The sequence below is a fragment of the Protobothrops mucrosquamatus genome, unplaced genomic scaffold (genome assembly GCF_001527695.2).
Source record: "Protobothrops mucrosquamatus isolate PMUCROS unplaced genomic scaffold, P.Mucros_1.0 scaffold614, whole genome shotgun sequence".
NCBI lineage: Eukaryota > Metazoa > Chordata > Lepidosauria > Squamata > Viperidae > Protobothrops > Protobothrops mucrosquamatus.
The window spans coordinates 156,076-177,232 of NW_015386911.1; the positions used below are offsets into that span (position 1 = coordinate 156,076).

Here is a 21,157-nt window from a genome sequence, read left to right on the forward strand (position 1 = left end):
TGGTAAGTACATCTACTCTTTTGGGGTTGTCACTGCTCTTCCCCTTAATTGAAATACCTTAGTCCTTCCTACAAAAAACCCCCACTATATTATATGTGGATTGTATGTCCACTCTTATGTATCACAATAGAAGCCCATAAAATATCAGTGATGACTTAATTGCTTTCACTATGTTTCACCCTAGAGCAAAGACACTATAGCAGGGGTAGGCAATCTTGGCTCTTTTATGACTCGTGGACTTCAACTCCCAGAATTCCTGAGCCAGCATTGAAGTCCATGAGTCATAAAAGAGCCAAGGTTGCCTACCCCTGCACTATAGCAGTGGTGGCGAACCTATGGCACGGGTGCCAGAGGTGGCACTCAGAGCCTTCTCTGTGGGCACGTGCACCATCACTCCAGTCCTAGGCCTTCAGCTTGGTTTTATAAAACCTTTTCGCTTAGGCCTCCACCGCTGTGTGCAAAAAAAAAAAAGTTCAATAAATCAATCAATTTCAACTTCTCGCGGAAAAAAAAAAGATCTTGCAAAGTTGGAATTGATTGATTGAACTTTTTAGTCCCACCCAGTCTGCCGTTACCACCGCAGCCATGCCCACCCAATTGGCCACGGCCACCCAAAACAAAGCAAATCTGGCAGTGGTATCCAAATCTGCAAAGAAAGACCGTCCCGGGGAAATTTTCAGAAAATCCTGCATAAGGCAGTTGAGTCCCACTAAAACCAAGTAAGGCTAAAAGCTGAGGCTCAAAATTACACACAGCTACCAATGCAAATTGGTACAGTACAATTTCATTCTATAATACTTCATTTTGCTTCAAAGTAAGGAAAAAATGGACACATCACACATGCGTAACTTGATGCTTTATTCATTTTAAGAGATTTTTCCCCCCTTGCTTTTAGAAGTACACCCCGAAACAGCAGCATTGGAATATATCACAGATATATCACAGGCATATTTGTAAAATAATCTTTTTTGTTAGCATTACTGCTCAGATTCCTATTGCAATTTGATGATTTTTCTCTTTAATTCCCTGGGCAGGACAGAGGTTGCACTCCCTTTATTTCCAAGGCCTTGCTGAAGTTAATCTCCAGTGGTTTAGCTGTCCCTTTGATGAGTTTGAGAGACCTGATGCAGCCTTTGAATCGAATGTTAGTGGTCAGGCCAAACTGCTTCAATCCATCTGGGAGGGGAGAGATAAAGAAAAGAAAGGAAGATCTTTAAGATCTTTAGGGTTTTCTTTTTAAGAAATCTTTTTCTGCAAGTAGATAACTGTATAAACTGGTACCAAATGTCTTTCTTACATAGCGTATATATGTGAACTCATATGCATAGTTGTTGTTTGCAGATATATGATACAGAGACAATTGTCATAGAATAATAAATTTTAGCAGTACTGCAATTTTTTGAAACTATTTTTAAACACTGAATAACATAAAAACCATACTTTCAGGTTGTACCTTATCCCTAGAAAATCAGAACAGAATAGAATAGAAAAAAGAATAAAATAAATAATAGGATAGAAAAAAGGAATAGAATAGAATAGAATAGAATAGAATAGAATAGAATAGAATATACTCTATTGGCCAAATGTAATTGGACACACAAGGAATTTATCCCTGGTGCATAGGCACACGTTATTCAGCTTTTTACTAGTTTTTGCTATACCCTGGGGCAATCACCACTTATCACAAGATATTATGATTTTAGTCCCATTCAGGGCACACTAATCGAGGTGATAATGATATGTAATAACTTTTCTGTTCAATCTGAGCAAAAAGATGAAACGTAAAATGAGCAAGCAAAATAACCAGTCAAATAAATCGGAACCTTAGATGCGAAATGCAGTTCAAAAGTTGAACTTGGAACAGAAATGCTTAAAAATAAAAGGGTTCCCCCCCCCACGATGCTTGCAAACACTACATTTTTAACATGTGCTGCAGTTGCTGTTGTTTATTGAACACCACCAGGCTCAATCCAGATCACATGCATTTGTATAATTTCTTGGTTTCAAACATTTTATTTAATGAAACGCTTAATAAAATTTCATAAAGGGATTCCATTGAGGTTTGGTGGCTATAATAAAAGTAATAAACTAAATAATAATGAAGAATAGTAACTGCAGCATTGGCCTGGTTTATATACTCACCTGGATATCCTCCAACAAAGACAGGATCATTTGTCTCTGCTGAAGTGGAAGCTGCATTAGGACTGATCCCTTCCACATGCTGATCGTCCACGGTCAGCATTAAACGATGCTTTATCTTGTGTGCCACAACTCTGTGCCACTGTCCATCACACAAACTCCCCGTTATAGCAGGTTCATAAATGGCCGAAAACCGACCAGCACCATTATCGACATGGAACATCACCTATGTGAGAAATTACACGAACAATCAAACAAACAAGCAATTTAGTCAAACAACTTATCCACATAACTTGGAAGAGACTGTGATACAATGTATAGGCCTGGGTTTCCCATTCAACGCACTGAGACTTAATTATCCTTTTCAGCAAAAGCTGCGATTAAATTCTTAACCACCGTAAATGAATGAATTTTCTGAATTCAAGGATCCACTTGAAATTAATTTATAACTGAAAACCAGTTCTGGCAAGAAAGCACAAATTATGGATCATACTGTTTGTCAATTGATTGCTGCCAAAATCTAAAACGGATAATAGGCTCACAACAGTTCTACAGCAATAGGCTTGATTATTTCAATGTTTGTACTAGCTGGCTATTTGTATTCAAACAGCATTTATTTTAGAAATAATTTAGCAGAATCAAAATGAGATTTTTGGAAAGGGAAGCAGAAGTTTAATTAGAAGGGATTTGCAAGACTGTTCTAACAAATGCAGATTAGGTTCATAATAATACTTTAACTGTGAAAATGTTATGGAATCTGCCCCGCAAATTTAAATTTGTAAAATATAGTTTGTTAGACTGTAATCTGACTTCAACTGTATTGCAAAGATCACTGGCTACAGGGAGAATCCTTTTCAGGCTTAAAAAGAAAACAGTGCTCAATATACTGATTCTGGAACAATGGATGAGTAACATGGCTTGATATCCTTTGATAGAATCTCCTTAGGGCTGCTGAGAAACATTTAATTACATTAATTTCTAATTCCATACTCACATTTTCATCTACCAATTCAATGCCAAGGCCATCCATTTTCTGACTGCTGATTCCCAATAGAATACCATTTGTCCGTGTTGTACGAAATTCAAATTCCACCTGTAAGTCTAATCCCACTTTATATGCTCCAACTAAGGAATAAGGAAGGAAAAACAGTCTAAGAATAATGCAAGGGTAATTTTTCTATACTGTACAGAGATGCAGGCACCATTGCGTTTAAGGACAACGTTAGTATTTCACAGTTACATTATACACCAAATGGCTTTGGTAAACAATAGTGCAGCATATGATACATTTCTTCAACTTTTGATACTGTGCATAAAAATCACATTTCTTAACCAGATTGGCTGATATGTATCTATTGCTACCTGTACATACAGAGTTATATTTCAAATAGCATCCTGTAGTATCAAGAATTGTAACTAATTTATTCTGAATCTTATTAAAAATCAGACCTGCAACAATCTTGTATAGATATTAAACATGATCCTTATTACCATCACTGTAATACGTTATTATGCCTCGAGGGCAACATTCTTGTCATTGAAGAATTTCAAATTCAACAAGTCTCAGAAGATGAAACAGTTCTTCTGTCTCTGTTCTACATTTTTCAGTTGTTATTCTCTGTTATCATTCCTCCCTTGGCAACTGTCTAAATAGAAAGGCCTAACCAGGATTTTAAAAGGTTCATGTAGCAATAAAGGAGAATATTTGTAACTCAGGGTTGAAATGAGGGGTTCTTGGTGCTCTCTAAGCTTTGGTTGTTTTCTTACAGACTTTTCACTACCTAAACCAGGGGTAGTCAACCTTGGCTCTTTTATGACTCGTGGACTTCAACTCCCAGAATTCCTGAGCCAGCATGGCTCAGGAATTCTGGGAGTTGAAGTCCACGAGTCATAAAAGAGCCAAGGTTGACTACCCCTGACCTAAACTAAGTAACATCATCATGTTACCTAGTTTGTTACCTAGAAATGTCTGCAAGAAACCAAGCTCAGAGAGTACCAAGGATTCTCAAGGGTTCATTGGCACAACAATTTAAGAGCAGATTTTGAGATGGTCTTACCTGTTTTGGCGAACCCTGTCCCTGCAAAGTAGGTTCCTTCCTGTGGATTGACAAAGCATTTTCCAACATTGTAGATGGAGGTTGGGTTATTGAGATCAATGGGAGCTTCTGACATTCGAAAGTTTCGTATACATCCATCAATGCTATAGACAACCTGAGTCAGGGTATAAAAAATCCTTAAGAAAGTTAGTCGCCTTTCTAAAATACTTTATTCTTACAACATCAACTTTTTTTATCTCTCGTTTTTAACTTTATGAAAGGAATGGGCCTAGTTACACGACTATTCTATAAAACGTATTTCTGATACAGTTGTTTTCCGATACCGAGTTGCCTTTTTAAAAGATGTAGCAAAAATAATACCTGATAATACCCCAAATGGTAGAATGCTTGTCAAATTATATTGGAAATATAAAATGTTAGATTGTTTCGGAATGGTTCTTTTCTTTGGTTGAATATATTTTCATCTTCACAAAAGTTATCTTGTTGTTAGCATTTGTACTTCTATTAGATCAGATTACGTTTATACTAAAAATTGATGCAACATCACCATTTTCTACAAAGACAAATCTTGCTGGCTGTTAATATTTGCACTTGTTTTTTTCCCACTTATAACTCCAACAAGGCCATACTTCTCTAAAATGCTTTTCTTACCAAACTGTAGTTTTGTTTTTCAAGGATATTATTTTTAAGACTAAGAATATATAATATAAAAAGATAAACAAAGGAAATTGAATCCTTAGTTTTATAAGTTTTAAACAAAATGCTAAGGATACCGTGAGCAAATTTTGTACTTATCAATTAATAGTAAAGTAAAAATATATCTGATAAAAACTGACATGGTAATCTAGTTTAGGACTATGGCAGAGTCCAGGTAAGGTTCTTTACTTCCCATCCTATTAACTGTGGTCTCAGTTTAGATTACAGTGACAATTTGTAAAATTAACCCAAGGCCAAGAACAAATAAAATCATCTCCTCCTCCTCCTCCTCCTCCTCCTCCTCCTCCTCCTCCTCCTCTTCTTCTTCTTCTTCTTCTTCTTCTTCTTCTTCTTCTTCTTCTTCTTCTTCTTCTTCTTCTTCTTCTTCTTCTTCTTCTTCTTCTTCTTCTTCTTCTTCTTCTTCTTCTTCTTCTTCTTCTTCTGTTCCTCAATAGAAGATAGGTAGTGGGGAGGCTGGGATACTGTATATTAGAGTCACTGACTCTAAAGCAAACATTATTTCATAAAGGAAAGCTATAAGCTATGCTATTCATAGAGTTTGCACTAAGGCTCTAAGTCAGACTTGCGACGTCACGTCAACGTATCGGGACGGTTTTGCCATTGCCGGCAATGGGGTGGGCACGGCTTCCGGATGACGCGTCTGGCCCATGGGCTAGCAGTTTGACACCCCTGCTCTAAGTGGTAATTTATTTGGCTTTCCCCCATATGTTGTTTTTTTCTCTCTGGACAAGCAGTTCATATAGCATTAACTAAGAGGAGGCAAGTTTAGTTATCAGAATCACTACAATGACTTGTGACAAGAAAACTCTGAACAACGAATAGCTAAGCCTTCTGTTAATAACAATAAACACTGATTAGTCGATTAATTAATTAATTAATTAATTAATTAATTAATTAATTAAGAACTAAGGGAAAAGAACAGCAAGGTCAGGGCTACTCAGATCTTGGATTATCCGGCAGAGGGGATGAATTCTGTTCCATAATGTAGGTACTGCAACAGAGAAAGGACGCTTCCTGGGTCCCATTCTCATTAGTTGGCACTGTTTAATATAGGAGATCCAGGGCATGTTTAATCTTGTCAGGTGAGCAGAAATTATTGGTGTTATGAATAAACTGGCTTTGTTCTATGAAGGGGTTTTTATACATATTTTTATTAATTTTTATAATCACAAGTGCTTAATATTTTATCAGCAACATATTGTCTGGGTTCCAACATTTAACTTACTAATACATATTAAGGGGTTTGTAAGTGACAGCCAACACCTTCTACTGTACTTGGAAGTTGACGGACAGCCAAAGCAGCTCACAAAGTAGTGGTGCTGCGCAGGCATGCAAAGAAGTTATGCTCATAACTACCCATTCCACTGCATTGTAGACCAGCTGTAGCTTCCAAGTAATCTTAAAGATCAGCCCCAGGCAGAATGCCCTGTAACAATCCCAAAAAGTGCAAAGATACGAGTGGTTATGAGGAAGGCCTTCCAATCCAGAAAGGGGAACAATTGGCACGTGAGATGTAAGGGCCCTCATAGCCTGGAAAGGGGCAACTTGCTATGGCTAATTCACCACTGCCAATTCGCCATGGACAACTTGCCACAGGACAACTCACAGCAGCCAATTTGCGGTGGGACAACTCACTGCAGGACGGTTTAACAATTTTATTTAATTATTTAAAATAATTAAAAATTTATTTTAGTTTTTGTCGTTCGCATTTCATTTTGTCCTTCCTTTTGCAACCTTTCTTTAATGATTCTGTTTCACAGTTCTTCGATATTATGTAACTTTTGTCCCACGGCAAGTTATCTTGCAGTGAGTTGGCTGTGGCGCATTGTCCCATGGAAAGTTGGCTGTGGTGAGTTGGCCACAGTGAGTTGGCTGTGGCGAGTTGTCCTAAACCCCTCATAGCCATGGCTGCCACTCACTGTTTGAACAGAATAGAATAGTCTAGCAATCTCTCCAAATTGAAACCAGTTTCCTCTCCAGAAACCATAATGAAAGTTCCCAGATCTGTCCTGAACCCCAGTCTTTTAAGGATTGAATTTGATTAAACAGATTAAAGATCCAACCCAAGCACATATAAAGAGAATTTATAATGCTTTGATTGAATTGGATTCTGAAACAGAACTAGTTAAAGACTGTATGATAAAATGGGCTCAAAATATTCAAGAATCGATTTCATTGGATACATGGGAGACAATTTGGGTTAAAAATGTAAAATTTACTCAAGGCCAAAATTTAAGAGAAAATTTTTACAAGATGTTTTATAGGTGGCATTTGGATCCTCAAAAATTGTCATGCATGTATTCTAATTTACAGCCCAAATGTTGGAGATGTGGAAGTTTAGATGCAACTTATTTTCATATTTGGTGGACGTGTAGGGAAATAAAAGCATTTTGGATCAAGGTTTGGTGGAATATTCAAAATATTNTAGAAGAATGGTCTCTTAAAGTGGCAAATTTAGCAGAAATGGCTAAGATTTCTGCTTATTTAAAGGATCAAACACAGGAAAGATATATTTCGGTTTGGAGAAGATGGATAGATTATATTCAGAATAAATATGGGACTGAAAAGTTCCATTTGGTGTTTGAGTAAATTTTACAGTATTGTTATTGTGAATATTTTATTATGTTTTTTATATTTTTATTATATTTTATTATATTGATATTATTATTTTGAGTAGTAATTTTGTTTAATAATTAAGTTGATTATTTGTTTATTATTGTGTTTAATTTCAAATTATCTAAGTTTATTTTAAAAGGGAGTTAAAGTGTGTTATAGATTTGGTTACATAATTAGTTGGATAATGTTATTTAGATTATGATTAATATATTTGTAACCCTGTGAACAGCTCTGGGAAGTGGGGGGTGGGGGTGGGGGGGTTTTGGGGGGTGGGAAGGGGGTTTATTTTGTAAATGTTATAAAACTTTTAATAATAAAAAAAAAAGAATTGAGTCTGCACCTTTTTGCCCTCTCCAGACATCCACAGCTTTCAGACCTTGACAACATCACTTGTTCAGCAAGAGGAGGGGGATGTATAATAGGGATGTATAATAGGGAGACCCTGATGATATCCCTAACTTCCTGCCAACAGATGATATAACCAGTAGCTTCATGTACAATATGAATATGGAAACATTTCTCCTTGTGAAACTCCACAAAGCAGAGGTTTAAGGCGAGACCTTTTCTAACTTGCCAACATGGATTGGAACTGGGGGAGAAGCAAGGCCATGCTTTCCACCACTCTGAAAGGCTGCTGATTGATTAAGGAGAACCAGGATGGATCTCTCATCACCAACTTGATCTTGTCAGAAATTGTTTACAACATGACCTATGCCATCTCAGTACTCACTATACACCCAGGCCTGAAGCCTGACTGTAAAATGCCTCATTAACTTCTCAGCCACACTCCTCCCAAAAGGGAAGGTTGGATACAGATGAAAATGGTTCAATACTGTTAGATTCAGTGATGGTTTATTGATGGGATGGATAACCACCTCATTACACATAGGATGAGTCACAGTCTTACTAAAGGATGCATGCTTGAATCCAACCATTTAGTATATCATCACTCAGCAGACCTTATCCAAACAGTGGGTCATGGATCTAATATACAAGTGATTATACTTAGAGCCACAGGTATCCTGCCACTTCCTTAGAAAACATAGGCTAAGTTCTTCCCACGTAACTTAACAAAACCAAGTTTTGATCAACTCTACCACATTCACATAGCTGGAATTCAATTTAGAGAAGATTTGAAGGACTTTATCCATTAAGTACCTTGAATGTTTCTTGTAATTATCCTTCCAGAAGGACCAGGTCCCTTTGAACAGGGCCATCAGCCAGCAATCTATAGATAAGTGCTAAAAAATAACCTTTTGCCACTATTCTCGCTATAAGGTAATCCTTAGTAAAAGTTCTGCCTAGTGTTCACTTGGATTTGCCATTTGCCTTTCTCTGTTAACATTTTTTTTGTCCCCCAACTCTTCTATATTTTTTACTGTTTTCTATAAAATAAACTCTTTCCTCTTGTTCAGTCATGCTTCCTCCAGCAGAACAATTTGTTACTAAGCAATTTCTCCTACAAATGTTCCTGCTGCTTTGGAATAGCAGTAAGTTAAAGTAGGAATTCAGTGTAGTGTTAGTGTTAAAGTGGGTGACCTATTGCTTTGGTTCACTATACATATAAAGTTTTATCTGATTTATATTGTATGCAGTAGTTACATCCTTATTCATGCAAAAATATTTTTTAAGAGAATAATAAAAATTTGCAGTCAAAAGTTTGGTGAACATTAGAAACATGAATGATACAAGAATAATGTTTAACTAAAATGTATAGGCAACAATTAATGTGCAACACCTGGTAGCAGGTATCTAAGATTCAATTAAAAGTTATGGCTAATAATTCTCAGCTGATTCCTTTGAAAGAGTCTTAGGATGTCTATTTATTGTAGCCACATCTTGCCTATGTTGAAGGACCTCTAGATCAGTGGTTCTCAACCTTTTTAATGCCGCGACCCCCAACCGGTCGTAAGTCGAGGACTAAACCGGTTGTAAGTCGAGGACTAAACCAATCGTAAGTCGAAGACTACCCAACCGGGAGCGCCATGCATGCGTGGTTCCGCCCCCTGCGCCGGCCGAGGCGTAGCTGGCAAGCGGCAGAGACGGAGCAGGCCGACCACCAGCTGGCCCAGCTCAAGGGAGGTAAGGCACCCATCGGAAAAGGGGAAAAAATGGCGGACAGCCTTGCTTGGCGACCCCCGTGAAATGGTCGATCGACCCCAAATGGGGTCGCGACCCATAGGTTGTGAACCGCTGCTCTAGATGGTTTATACAGATCTTTTCCCCACCCTCAATGTTATCCTATCAAGTTATGAAGTAGACTGAGCTGGGTGATAGTGAGTAGCCCAAAGTGTGTTTCAGGGCTGAATAAAGCCCAACACTGTTATTAAATCTAAGAATAGTGATTTTATAAAAGCAAGACTAAAATGTAGGGATACAGGAATCTTCTGTATCCAAAACATCAACCTTAGGTTGCCATACACACTTACCTGGAATTAAGCCCCATTGAGCTTGCTTCCAGATAGGAATGCATAGTACATTATTGTTAATACACTTTTATGAACACTGGTTGAGATCTACAATACTATTTGTCCCACAATTTTCAGGATTGCTGCAATAATTATATTGCATTATATCTAGGTTGGAGAGAACCTAGAAAGGGAGAAAACCAATCTAGAAATAAGGAAAAAAATCCTGATAGTTAGAACAATTAATCAGTGGAACAGCTTGCCTTCAGAAGTTGTGCATGTTCCATCACTGGAAATTTTAAAGAACAGATTGGACAACTATTTGTCTGAAATGGTATAGGGTCTTCTGTTTGAGCAGAGGGTTGGACTAGAAGACCTCCAAGGTCCCTTCCAATTCTGTTATTCTGTTATTCTGTTCTTTTTTTCTGTTTGAAGACCAGCTCCACTGGTAATAAACAAATCCACCATAGGATCTGCTTCTCAGTGACTCAACACAATGACATTTAGATTAACCCCTACAAAGATAGACACACTTAGTCTCCCTGAATGATAAGATTGTTTCCCATGAAAAGGGTATTGCTAGTAGGGAAAAGAACCAGATCAGTCAAAAGAAAGGCAAATGCAGATTATTTGCATGGAACAAGACCAATGTTCTTTGAAAGACAATGAATGCCATTTGCTTTTACCCTTGTGCACAATAAATAACTCTCTTTTGTCAGTGCTTTAAAAATGTGAAAAGAGTCATTCTTTACTTACCGGACCAATTCTTCTTGTTGTATAGTTAATTGGCAATCCCCCAACATATAGCATCCCCACAACATCCAAAATATCAGCTTTCTTTGGGCTAGTGGTTCTATTTGTAGCTCCGTCAACTGACAGGACCCCTTCTTGTTTGCTTCGGAATATTTTTATCTGGAAAAAGACAGAAGGGCAACTCATTATTATTAGTAATAGTTATGCTACAACTCCTACAAGCAAACTCTTTGTAAGTGGTACTGAAGTTGAAGAATTTTGTGCTCTTATTTGGGAGAATGTCCACCTGAAGATGGAGAAACTTAGTACTGAGTTAACAAGCATGTTTGGGCACACAATGTAATGTTAATTTTACTATTATGTCACTTAAACGGATAAATAGCTTCAATCTGGTCTCAGATTAGACATTTATTATTAAAATATACAACAGTCCCTGAAACGTATTCCCAAAATAGGACTGACATTGCAAATTACAACAGCCTTCCATAAACTAATGCCCCTCGCATGTGATAGGACCACATTTCCTACATTTCCTAGCCAACATAAATGTTGGAAATAAACAAGGGACATTTTTTCTGACTGAATATCTATAGGTTGACCTCAGTATCTATGGATTTGTTATCTGAGGTTTCATGTATCTGCAGATAATAAATGGAAACCAGAACTCATTAAGTGATAACCCACTTTACAACCATCACAACTTATGACCATATGGGTAGGTTTCATTACAGTCATAAGTCAAGGACAACCTATACATAAAAGGGCTGCTTTCAGGCTCTTACAGTGCATCAACCTGTAGCTTGGAGGAAACTCTGTTTGGGAATAAAACTCTGCATCCTAATTTAGTCTTGAATCCTGAATCGGATTAAGCCACCTCTAAAGCAGGTTATAAAGGAACAGACCATTTCCAAAGCCCTTGCAATTAAGAACATGGCACACTGCTGCTCCATTCGTTTCTTCTACAATTCACTACAATGTGTGTGTGTGTGATATTCTGTAGATGAATATAGTCTTTATCTATTCATGCATTGTTAAATCATATAATACCTTGTGCCACTGGCCATCATTAATTTTGTTGGAAATCATAGTGCTTGTGTTCCCATGCCCAAGGTCATAACTGAAATACGGAAAACCATTTTTTATCTGGATAGTGGCAAAATCAGCATGATTGATCCGAGCCATGTAGAAAAGTAGCCCGTTTTCAGCCCTCGTTCTGATTTCAAGTTCAATTGTGAGTCTGCACATTTGGAAAAGGGAAGGAAACAGAAATGGAGGACATTCAAAAAGCATTACTCTTTTATCTTTTTTTTTCACAGCAGCAAGTTTGTTTCTATGTGAAATAGAACCAGGATGTCCACATTACGTTTCTAAGCTTACCAAGTTATATAGATGTAATATTCATGGATTTGGTAACGGATGTGATTTAAGATTTGGAAGTATCTTCTTTTGGGGGTTGAAAAATAAGAATATTTGTTCTGCAATACACAGATCACAGTTCTTCTCAAGAATTAGCTGTCAGAACTTAGCTTTAAAATTACTGAAAGAATATGCATGAGTCTTGAGTACATCCATATGAAATAATTCTGGCAAATCCTATCATTATCAGCTAAAAAAAAACCCACTAGAGAAACCAAACCCAAACCCCAAACCCTGTTAATGCGCAAGATGATGCGGATTATAAAATAAGAATAAATATATAAAGTGGGCAATAGAGTACATGGAATCTATCTAATATCCTTCCTTCCTTCCTTCCTTCCTTCTTTCCTTCTTTCCTTCCTTTTCTCCCACCATGCCAAATTTAATCTCCCTAAGTTCTGTTATTGGAAAAGTTATTCTGCTGAAAAACAGAATCTCAACCCTCTTATATAATTTATTTCCAACATTTTGTTGGATTGGAAAAAAATGAACCCTCTTCACATGGAAAATAATACCCATCAATTTGTCCCTTCCCTTCCTTTCCCCCCCCTTTTTTTGGGGGGGGAGGGATTTATGCTTAAAGACCCATCCTAAATTTGGAAAGTGACACTTTTAGCTCTAAAATTAAATCCTTTATAATAGTTTAACTGAGTTCATTTTATGAAGGCTAAAAAGAAAACAGGCTCACCCATCTTGTTTTAAAACATCTACAATTTAGCAAAGGTTACTACCAGAAATAATTTCTTTTCAACTTTATTTCAGAATGATCTTACTATTTAAAGAAACTTATAAGGCTGCCTATTTCACATAGTGATTCTAGATGGTTCATTGCAACTACTAGAAAGAAGAATGAAAACAGAACAACCCCTTCGCACCAGGTGCCAGACTAATTATTAAACTGTTAGCCTTCTGACTAAATCTTAGCCTGAGGCCCCTGGGAAGTGCCAGGTCTTCATGGCCTTCCAGAAAGGCTAAAAAAGTAGCTCCCTCAAATCTATGGTGGGAAGCTACTAACTTACTTGTTCTTAACTTTCGTGTCATCAAATGCAACTGCAATATGGCTGTTTCTTGAGAGGCCAAATTGCTTGGCCCCTTCCAAGGCAATGGGCTCCACATCGGCAGCACAATGTTCCTACAAAACAAAGCAAAACACCCTCATGATCTTTTCTTCTGTATGCACCAGCAATTTAGAACAAGACCACTCCCATACCTTTTAAGGAAAGCAATCAATATTTTGCCTGAAAAACAAATCATTTTACTATTGTAAAACACTGAATTTCTTTCTCCTCTTTTAACTATATTAACTACATCAATCAACAATTGCAGCTACATCAACAGTAGCATCCCATTTACAACTGAAAACCCACTACTTTTCCATTGCTATTCAATTATAATCACAGTACTACTTCTATGCAAAAGCTGGGTGTAGCTACAGCAGGTTTGTGAATCCAGACACTGGACATAAGTCTTTTATGAGGTTCAAATAAACCACACACTTATGTTGTCTGGTGGAATAAAACAAATAGCACAGTATTTGCTATTGCGGGATCAAGTATACAGTAATAGAACAATCCAACACCAATCACTTTGTCTCTTGTTAAGATGATGGATCAAACATACAGTATGGATCTTACTTACCACTGCAGAAAATTACTGAGTTGGAAGGAAAGAAAATTGATATGCAATCACTTTAGCATATAATGCCATATTTCAATCAAACTGCGATTTCTAGAAGTACACCTGTGGATTTAAAATCTACAAAATGTTTACGCTAAATGTACATATAGTGAGTGCACCATTATAATAATATTCTGCAGAATTGAAAATAGCTTTTTGATAGCTTTTCTAGAATCATAGGGATCTTCACTTTTATGAAAAACGTTGGTCCAAATAATTATGGTTAAAATTACCTGAATACTATAATTTTGCTAATTCAATAGAAGGAGAAAATGAAGAAGAATATGTATGGCCTTAATATAGTGGAGGGGAAAGAGAAAAGAGTATGTGGATCTTGTATATGTGAGATTCTTTTCAAATAAATTCCTTGTGCTATAATAATGGCCTTTTAATGCTAGCTATAAAAGGCAGCCATAAATATGAGTTGCATCTATTTTCACTTTCTATTGGATGCACTATGAAAAATCAAACAGAATGACACAAAATGTCATAGAACAATAATGTTTCAGGACAGAATAAATTTTACATATTTAGTTATGTTAGAAGTATTCTTTATTCTTTAATTTGTCTCCATCTAAATCAAAGCATTTCTCATGGCAAGAGACCTTTAAGATACCATGAATATAAAACATTTAAAATGTATAATTTAAAATAACCTTCTCTTGATATTTCAGTAACAATTTGTCCATGCAAAGAAATCTTAACAGAGGCCAAAAACAGGTTTTAAAATGGCTTATAAGAACAAGCATACGCTTATTACTCTGCCCCGATGCAATTAAAGGAGAAAAACAGAGAGAATAAAAACATTAAAGCACTTCCAGACAAAGCGTTTGTGATGCCTGAGAACCAAACAAGGCAATCCTACCCATCCAGATTCCTTGCCAATTTCCTGCTTTGCTAGATCTTTCGGATATGATATTTGAGTTATGCATTGTTGTATGTTCTGTTTAGTGATACGATTGAGTAAGAAGTCCAAATCAGGAGAATGTCTGGAAGAGCTCAGTTACAAATGTGTGAGGATAGTCCTTCAGCAAATGGCAACTGACAAGGGAGATAAAGAGAACGTACCCTCCCTCTGCACTCATTGCCTACTTGAGATTTAATATACTTTTTATGAATGTGGGTGGATGATAATGATAAATTCCACTCATCCAGCATAGCTAACATACATACATCATGGAACATTTTAAGGAACTGTTTAATTAAGTTTTTTCAGCTGAAATCTTGAGCTGATGTTTCCAGGGCAACAGATACCAGTGCTTTTAGTAAGAGGTATTTACAGAAATGGAATTGCTGTCAGACCATCTCACACATTTGTGCAGAAAACTGCATCACCAGTGATGGAAGGAGAAGAGAGGGAAGCCATTTAGTCACTGAAACGCCACTGCAGTTCATCAAGCATTGTTAAGTGAAAGGGAGGGAAAAGGCAGGGCCACACTAGGAGATACCGTCAGATCTGAGTCAGCTGAACTACTGGCGCTCTTCACTTCAGCCGTAAGCAATTCCTGAGAAGCAGTAAACAACGTGAGGCAGAAGCAACAATTGTTGACGTTCCTAAATAGGTAACAGCATTTGTAGCAAGCAGTAAGCCTTTGTGGCAATCTAATACCTAAAACTGTCGAACTCATTATTCTGTCCATTATTTTTAAAACCAATTTCTTCCTTGAAATTTGAAGAAAAAGGCCCTGCTCTAAGTACAAAGGAAGGAAAATCTGCATTTGCCTGCATGAATCTTGCCCATAAAGTACAGGGCAATGAAATACACATCAAGCAATTCAGTCCAAATCATTTCATATTAGAAGCATTTGCAGTAAAAGCACCTGCCTGGGACGAAGCCAAAATGACTAAGCTTCTAAAGTAATACAGTGGAAAACAAGCAGAAATAATTATCCTTGACATCCATGGCTCTGACGTTACATTACTACGAATTCTTAGATTGCCGAGTTATTCGATGAAATAATAGAGTTAGCCAATATGTGGGACACATGGACAAACTCGAAGGTGTAAGATTTCCAAATAAGAAACAGTTTTAGAGGAATAATTGTTTTAGATATCAAGGAATCTTTTGCAGCATCTTAAAAGCTAATACAGGCAGTCCTTGACCTATGGCCATTCTTTTAATGATTGTTCATGACAGCAGTGAAAAAGGTGGCATGACCGGTCCTCACATTTAAGACCATTGCAGAGTTCCTGCCTTGGCGACCAGCATGTAGTAACAATGGTTGTAGCATTCTGGAGTCGTGTGATTGGTGCCATTGGTGATCTCCAACAAGCGAAGTCAATGGGGAAAACAGATTCTCTTAAGGATCATATGATTTGCTTAATGGCTTCAGTGATATACTTAATATATCATAAAATCGGGCATGACTCTCTGCTTAGTGACAGAAGTTCCAGTCCCAATAGTGATTGTAAGTCGAGGACCACCTGTACACATTCTGCTAGAACTTAAAGTAGATAAGAATTGCCTTCCTGGATTAGGTCTTGATGGATCTAGTCCAGCATTCCGTGTCGCGTTTGGCCTGGAGGCAACAGCTTCTTTTTGCGGTCAATTCCTAGCAACCAGGATTTAAGCAGAGCTGCCTATGGTTCAGCAGATAGCGAAAAGGCATCATATTAGCAGACATTAACACCCTGTTCCTTCTGGTTCACTTCAAAATTGGCTATCCTTACCAGCTATTGGCAGTACTTTAACTACATATTTTTGGTATGTAAAAAGAAAGTATTTCCTTTTGTAGGTCGTGAATCTATTTAGTTTCAACGGATGAGTTCTAGTACTGAGAAAGAAAAAGAAGAAAAAAAATCACTTTCTTCATGCTATTCATGAATTTATATATTTCCACCATGTTTCTCTTGATATTTATCAGAAGCCAAAGAGGGGGCACAAAGAGGCTGCCCATTACTCTAATCACTTTGGGGGACCTTTTTCTATGTTTAAGTTGTGTTGACCCTAACTGTACATAGGCTTGTACATACTAGTCTAATCATGGACTAATTATAGTCTCACCAAAAATTCTTATAAGGAGATTACGATACCGACAATTCAATTCACTTTTTAATAGCATCTGCAGAATGTGTTCACATTTTTGTGAATACTGTCCACTGTGACTCTAAAACCTTTTAGAGATCAGCTGGCTGAAATCCCACTAATGTTTAGATGAAATTTACATTATTTGGGCTAAAATGTATCATTGTATACTTGTTTTCAAGACATGATACCTGTTTGTAATTTTTATTTCAATAGTAAGTGTATTTCATACTCATACCCATGTTTAAGAGTACCAAGTAGCTTTTCCTAACAAGGCTTTGAAAAAGCTGGCCACAACACCATCAAACTGGTATACATGAGCTCTTATGGATATTGATATTTGTTTCTTAGTCATTCTGATGGAAATTGTCCTTGTTTAATATAAAGCCTTTCTGTATATATTAAACTATTTTCTTTAATGTTTACTTAAGAGAGCCGAAGCCAGAATTCATCAATGGCACTAAAGGTACCAGCACCTTATATAGAAATAAGGAGCATTTCAAAGAATGGGACTAAAATAATTATTGAGATTGAACATACAAAACTGCCTTATATGAAAGTATTATTCATTGATTCATCAAGCAGAGTCCTTTATGCTGCAAATAAAAGCAAAAAATAAAAATAAAAATAGAAGCTGGGGCCCTTTTCTATAGAAAACAAATGTTCCACTTTCCAAAAAAACTTGATAACCCTATGAAATCATTTTCTTCTACAATTTAAGAGTGAACTACACCAGCAGATTGACTGGTGCACAGCGTTTGTGAATCTGTAGAACTGTAACAATTTTCTTTTATGTTTATTTCCTGTTTTTGTGGACAATAAAGCTATTACAATATATATTGGCAACTTACCCTCTTATTATTGGAAAAATAATCATGTTTGCTTTTTTTAAATTTTTGCTAAGCATTACACATGGAGTCTTCTTCTTATTTACAGTACCTTGAATAGCTATTATGTCTGTTCTATCTACCCAGATCTTGGCTGAGATTTGTTTAATACAAAGCTGCAAAGGAAGTATTCAAGAAGAAGAAGAAAACACTTCAAATCTCATGTTTACAGCAGTTTTCTTTAAAAACGGATTAAACGTGGCTACCTTTGGGATAGAGGATGGTATAATAATGATATCAACAAGGCAATCATTGCTATCACCAGCAAAATAATACTGAAAAGAAGAAATCAATACTTGCATGCAAATTTTTCACTCAATTTGTTTGTGCCAGCAACATATTACAAAGATATAGTATATCTTTTCAAAATCAAATGCCATATAACTATATGTGTGTGTGTGTGTGTGTGTGTTGTGTTGCCATCAGGCCATTTTATGAGAATTAATACATTATGCTGCTTTATGTTGCCTATTTAAAAATCAATCACACATATCTACCACCCTTCATTATTAAAACTGAATAACCCTTAACCTTAGAGTGCTTTAGAGCTACATGCCATGTACAAATCAAGTCTGCCAAAAGGACATACTATATTTTGTCATACACATTGTGTCATTTTGGGGGTTTCTGTTACTTCCTTCTTTCCTTGAAGCAATTCTCTTGCTGTAATTCAACGTGTGTGATTCAGAGGCCCCCCTAAAGTCTCTTCTAAAAAAAAAGTGCATAAATGGCTTTCTGCTTGTGCATCCTGTTTTATATGATACAGTGATTGTATTGGACAAGGAGGGAGATTGGCCTGGTTCTCCGCTGTGGTTTCTATAAGAGCAGCTGATAAAAGCAGCAAACAAATGCCAGGCTTTTGTCACAGTGACAGAGAGCAATGTTTGAGACGTTGACACACTGAGCTGTACTGTAATCAGTTCTATTTTTTGGAAATAGGAAAGGAGAAAAGATTAAATAATAGGATTCCAACTTTCTCCCCTTTAGATGACAGGTTCATACATAAACCATTTCATTGGAAGCTAAAAAATTGCTGGTCTGGTAGATAGAGTTGTTGATCTCCATCCATTTTTTTTTAATTGCACAGATGTTCATCTCGCAAAATACAACACAACCAAAGTTAGTGTTGTGATGGAAGTTTCAAGCAGAAACTTCGAAGTAATAGGATATCAAAAATAGTATATATAAAAAAGGTATTCCTTGGGAAACCCACATAGTCATTATCTAACCTGAGACACCTACAATGAATTATAATGGGAAATAATGAAAGAAAGATCTAAAGCAGTGATGGCGAACCTTTTAGAGACTGAGTGCCCAAACTGCAACCCAAAACCCACTTATGCATCGTCAAGTGCCGGCTGGGTGTGGCCCATTAACTGAGTGTGGCCCATTGGGTGGGCGTGGCTGCGGTGGTAACAGCAGACTGGATGGGACTAAAAAGTTCAATCAATCAATTCCAACTTTGCAAGATCTTTTTTTTTTCCTGCGAGAAGCTGAAATTGATTGAACTTTTTTTTGCACACGGCGGCGGAGGCCTAAAGCGAAAAGGTTTTATAAAACCCAGCTGAAGGCCTAGGACTGGGGCGACGGCGCGCATGCCCACAGAGAGGGCTCTGAGTGCTGCCTCTGGCACGCGTGCCATAGGTTCGCCACCACTGATCTAAAGGAACTCTGAATATGAAATTCACTCCTTAATATTAAATACATATTATAGCCATAAATATACAGTAGCTTTTAAAATAATGTAAATTTTACATACTGAAATTATAATTTATATTAGGTCTTGTATTTATAGCAAATGTCTATCATCATCGATCCAATTCCACCGATCATGGTGTTACAACTGATGTTGGCAAGTTTTCTTCTTCAGATTCAAGCCCTACTCAAGAGTTTACGAATAGTAAATATAACATTTAAATATGTATGGAGTATTCAACAGTGCTTTTGTTTATAGTTAGGCTGTCATAATTTGTTCAAAATTTAGGCAGTCCAAATTCAAAGTCCTTGTGGTACTTAGACCTAGTCCCCCAATGTCAGCCAGATTTTTGCAAACCCTATTTTGCAGTCTTTTCCATTTATATGTATTCAAAATTATTGTCTCTTACAATAGGTACATCAGTTAACCAAACATGGCTTTTCATTGATAATAATGCCTGGTATGCTAGGTGTCAATCAGTCAGAATTTTAAAATCTCTTAAAAGTTTTGCTCTGCCATGTGCAACACCCTCCCATTTCACGTTTCAAATAGTTTTTATGGACTGTGACCTGCACTTTATACATCAATGCCAGTATAATATCATCCTAATCCAAACATGTCCTCTTTTGTAAGCAACTTCTATAATATTGCTGCATCCAATTATTATATGGTCAAATGTTTCATCCTGATCCTTCCATAACCATCATTTACTATCAAACTGAGTCTTTTCTATTTCCTTTTTTCTTTTCTATTTCTATTTTGACTTAATGTCATCTGTGCATGACACTGAGGAACAAAAAGGAAAATATATAAAAAATGTATTTCTGGGTTTAATCAGCTTAATTCATTGCATGAATATTTTTGAACCTGTTTGGTATAATGATGAAGATGCCAGCTTAGAAACCAGGAGACTAAGTATTAGTCCTACCTTAGGCATGAAAACTACCTTTGGGTCTCTGTCTCTGTCTCTGTCTCTGTCTCTCTCTCTCTCTCTCTGCCTAACCTACCTCACAGGGTTGTTGTTGTGGGGAAAAAACGGAGGAGGAAAGAGTATTGTGCTTGTTCACTGCCCTGAGTTATTAAAATAAAATAAAGGTGGGATAAAAAAAATATAAAAGATAGTACCAAGATAAGTACAAATTTAAAAGAATGTAAAAATAGATAATGCAGATTTAAAAAAAACCCCAATATAACTCTAAAAAATGAGCAGTGAATCAATAAATTTAAGGTATAATTAAAATAGTATAGCACATAATTAAAATTTTATAACACTATAAGCCATTTCATATCCTTTTTATAATCAAAATACATCTCCTCTACACTTTAAAGATATTTGATTAATAAAATTGAAGACAAGAGAAGGAACGAAGAAAGAAAAACTGAAATAATAAACAATACACAAAGACAATTCTGTAAATTATATTATTTGTAACCTGCACAGAGTCACCTTGTCAGGGAGATGGATGGCATAAAAAATTAATTGAAAAAAAATCAATATTTTTTCATTGAAATCCCTCCTCATAACCACTCGTATCGCAGGATCAGTTCTCCGGGGAAAAGCATCTCTGGCGGAGGAGTGTGTTCATGAGAGGAGGACTGACTCCGAGACTGAGAGTAGGAGCAGGAGCCTAACCACCAATGGCAAGGAAAGCAAAACTCTCGTTGACCGGCCACGCCCGATGACTAGGGCTTGGTGCCGGATGCAGAGCAATGGCCAGCTATAAGGGAACTTCTCCCGCCCTGTATGAACTACAGCCCTGAGGAAG

General features: G+C 36.8%; 1 protein-coding gene across 1 annotated transcript in view; it reads right to left on the bottom strand.

Moving 5' to 3' along the window:
* Positions 1 to 758: 758 nt before the first annotated feature.
* The window catches only part of LOC107288964 (laminin subunit alpha-2), a gene marked incomplete at its 5' end in the record, with an annotated part of 108,891 nt that continues 88,492 nt past the window's right edge, over positions 759 to 21,157 (bottom strand). The window contains 7 exons of the mRNA XM_015817644.1: positions 759 to 1,176; positions 2,143 to 2,365; positions 3,134 to 3,264; positions 4,197 to 4,350; positions 10,694 to 10,849; positions 11,738 to 11,927; positions 13,126 to 13,238. Coding sequence (XP_015673130.1) covers positions 1,019 to 1,176; positions 2,143 to 2,365; positions 3,134 to 3,264; positions 4,197 to 4,350; positions 10,694 to 10,849; positions 11,738 to 11,927; positions 13,126 to 13,238 — 1,125 coding nt within the window. The remainder of the gene's footprint in view (positions 1,177 to 2,142; positions 2,366 to 3,133; positions 3,265 to 4,196; positions 4,351 to 10,693; positions 10,850 to 11,737; positions 11,928 to 13,125; positions 13,239 to 21,157) is intronic.